At 32.7% G+C, this 3329-nt stretch overlaps 1 protein-coding gene across 1 annotated transcript in view; it reads right to left on the minus strand.

Moving 5' to 3' along the window:
* Positions 1–706: 706 nt before the first annotated feature.
* LOC106872434 (integral membrane protein 2B) overlaps positions 707–3329 on the minus strand; it is a 31203-nt gene continuing 28580 nt past the window's right edge. Inside the window, exon 6 of the mRNA XM_014919437.2 lies at positions 707–1428. Within this exon, the coding sequence (XP_014774923.1) occupies positions 1325–1428 (104 nt within the window). The 3' untranslated portion in view covers positions 707–1324. The remainder of the gene's footprint in view (positions 1429–3329) is intronic.

Consider the following 3329-nt stretch of genomic DNA (forward strand, 5'->3'; position numbering starts at 1 on the left):
AAATTTTCGAAAGAGTTATATATATATATATATATATATATATATATATATATATATATATATATATATATATATATATATATAGTAACAATAACATTGTGAAATAATTAAGAAACTACCTTGTTAAACAAAATTAAACTGAAATTATTAAGTAGTATGAAAGCAGATCAATGTTGCCTTTCATTTTTTTCAGGTGGGGTCAATAAATAAAGTCCCAAGTGCAGGGAGAAGGATTGGTGAAATTGTTAGAATAGTGAAGATGCCTTGAAGTATCTTGTTCCAACTCTTTACATTCTGAATTCAAATTTTGCCTAGATGTTGATCACTGCTGGAGTACTCTGTCTGACCCACAATTAGCCAGTGTGTGGACAAGTAGGCCTACAAGCAGCATAAAGAAGCCAGCAGTGGCATGCTGAGGTTTCATCCAGCAGTGGATTTAAAACAGCTGAATGGAAGTGAAAACGTAAGCAAGTATTGAAGTAATTTAACAGCATTACAATAACTCAAAGTTATTTTTTTTCCTAATCTTCACTTGCAGATATTTCAATCACTATGGAATGTCAACTTGCTGAAACGTTTTAGAAAATCTGTATAGAGAAAATAAATATCATATTCATCTTTCTCTTATTTAAAAAAATTAAAATAAATATACATACTTTTAGAAAATCATTTTTTTTTCCATGAAACAAAAATAAAATTAACAAAATAGAATATAAAGAAATATTTTATTATTAAACACTATTTTATTATTGAAAAGTACAATTTCTTTCAAAACTTGGAAAATAAAATATCTAAGAATCATTTCTAATGTTTATAATACAATATTTATGTAATCAGATGCACAGAACAAATCAATTTCCTCCAATGAATCATTAATAACGCATTGGCTATGATTATAAGCAAAAATATTAAAGAGAACCAAAACTCTACAATCAAATATACAAGGATTTATTCAGTGTACAAATAGAAAAAAAAAATTTTAGTACTTTTTATGGTAATATATCCTTAAATATTTTTATATCATTTGGTAAGAAAATTTAAAACAATTAGTGAAACAAAGAAAATATGACTGAAATGTATACATTGGAGAGAGAGAGAGTAAAACAGTAAGCTATCATTTTAGTTTATTTGCTCAATACTTTGACCTAATGTAATATAAAGTGTTTTGCATTATATGAGTATTGGTTAAAATACGTATTTAGGGTTATATGTCTAAACATCTAATAATTCGTTGCAAATATACACTGATGTAGGTTGATCATGATTAATAAACAGAATAAAACAGTAAAAACAAAAACTAGAGATTATGATTCACATAAAATTTTCACAGCATGTTGTTTATGTCCAAAACTTCCAACTTGTGCAAAAATGTTTTGTGATCATACAACCCATATGTAGGATCACTACCTGGTGGATGTCTGGCACGAACTGAAAAAGAACAGTGGAAAAATATAAGGGAAACATAAATATAACCTTTTTTAAACATTTTTTCTTTCATAATAAGTGGCTGACTTTTAAAAATCTAGATATTTTTAAAAAGTGGTTTGACTTATACTGGTTTTCACAACTGTCCATTTCTCAGTTTTCCAAAGACACTAATGTAAAATGTAGATTCAATTCCAGACAGCTTGACTAAGACAAATTAACTGGCCTTGCACATTGGGAATTGTATGAAAGTAGAATCTAAACCATAATTTACTCTTTAATACTTTTTTGACAACAGAACAAAATATTATTGTGGAGGTTAAAACATTAATATTTGTATGAAAGGTTGTGAAGTTGAAAACTGTCCGACGTGGGGAGAAAAGCAGAGAAAGCAACTGTGTTGGGACTGGTGTAATGAAAATTAACGTCAACACAAAGAAAAAACATTATGCAGGCAGTGGCAGTAACAACATGGTGTATGACAGACCTGTCAAATTCATGCTAGTAGAGGGGAAATAGAAATGATGATGATGAAAACATCTGACACTGGGCAAGTTATTTTTCTTCTTCTTTTATATGGATAGTTTAGAGAATACAAAATACTGTTACCTATCTACCTAATGAGCTCTGACATAAGTATTCATTTTACATGTTTTTCCATGCTGGCCTGGTTTAGACACACTTGAGGTAGTAGCTTACAACCAGATGCTTGTTCTGTTGGCAACCCTCTTCTGTTTTTTCAAATAAGAGATTTTGTTTGTTGCATACATTAATGACATAGATGCCAACTTAAAGAATGCCACAGTGCTGAAATATGCAGATGACATCAAGCTATACCTTGAGATAAAAAGGACAGATCCTGAATGCTATAGATCTTTCCTGCAATCAGACATGGACACAATGCAACAATGGATCATGGACTGGCAACTCAAGCTGGCTGTGGACAAGTGTATCATCATGCATTTGGAGAGGAAAAACCCAGAGTCCACATATTCTCAACACAACACTAGTATCAAGAAGTCTTCTTGTGAACGTGACCACAGCATTACTGTTAGCAGCTATATGCACTGGACAAAGCACATTTCTAAAATTGTCAAGAAGGCCGAAGGTGTCTTGGCATCACTCAGCAAGACCTTTGTCAGCCATTTTCCAGCTATGTATTTAAGGCTGTATATGGCTATGATGTGGCCACACTTGGAATTTGCATCACCAGTCTGGAACCCCCATCTTGCTCAGGACATTGACCTCCTGGAAACTGTTCAGAGATGTGCAACCAAGTGAATACTCTTCATCAGGCATCTGCTATACTCTGAATGCCGCCTTGCTTCCCTGGGCAGCTCCAACGCCTGGCAACTGACTTGGTAAACACTCACAAAATTACTAACCATTGTGCCAACAACCACCTTGAGTACCTTTTTGAGCTCCATGTATCTATCATTTTAGTTTATTTGCAAGCCCACAAAGTCAGAAAACAGCACAGCTCCCATAACTTCCAGAAACATTTTTTTCACAAGTAGAGTTGCATCAGTTGTTAGTTGCCGAGACATTGCATACTTTAAACCTCCATAGTTCCTGAAATATGCCAACACTACACTTGATATCCCTGCCTCCATATGCATGCACATATGCATATCATAACTCATACACTGTTCACTTTCCTGACTTTTGTACATAATTCTGTGTACTGTACATGCACCTTTGATGAATTGTAGTGCACCTGAGCAATATACACAATAATTTCATTATATCATTATATTGTGTATATATATATATATATATATATATATATGTGTGTGTGTGTGTGTGTATTTTACTTGCTTTAGTCATTTGACTGCAGCCATGCTTGGGTATCCTTTGCACTTATTTTTAGTAGAAAGTATTGACCCCAGTACTTAGTTTACACA

The sequence above is a fragment of the Octopus bimaculoides genome, chromosome 8 (assembly GCF_001194135.2).
Source record: "Octopus bimaculoides isolate UCB-OBI-ISO-001 chromosome 8, ASM119413v2, whole genome shotgun sequence".
In the NCBI taxonomy this organism is placed as follows: domain Eukaryota; kingdom Metazoa; phylum Mollusca; class Cephalopoda; order Octopoda; family Octopodidae; genus Octopus; species Octopus bimaculoides.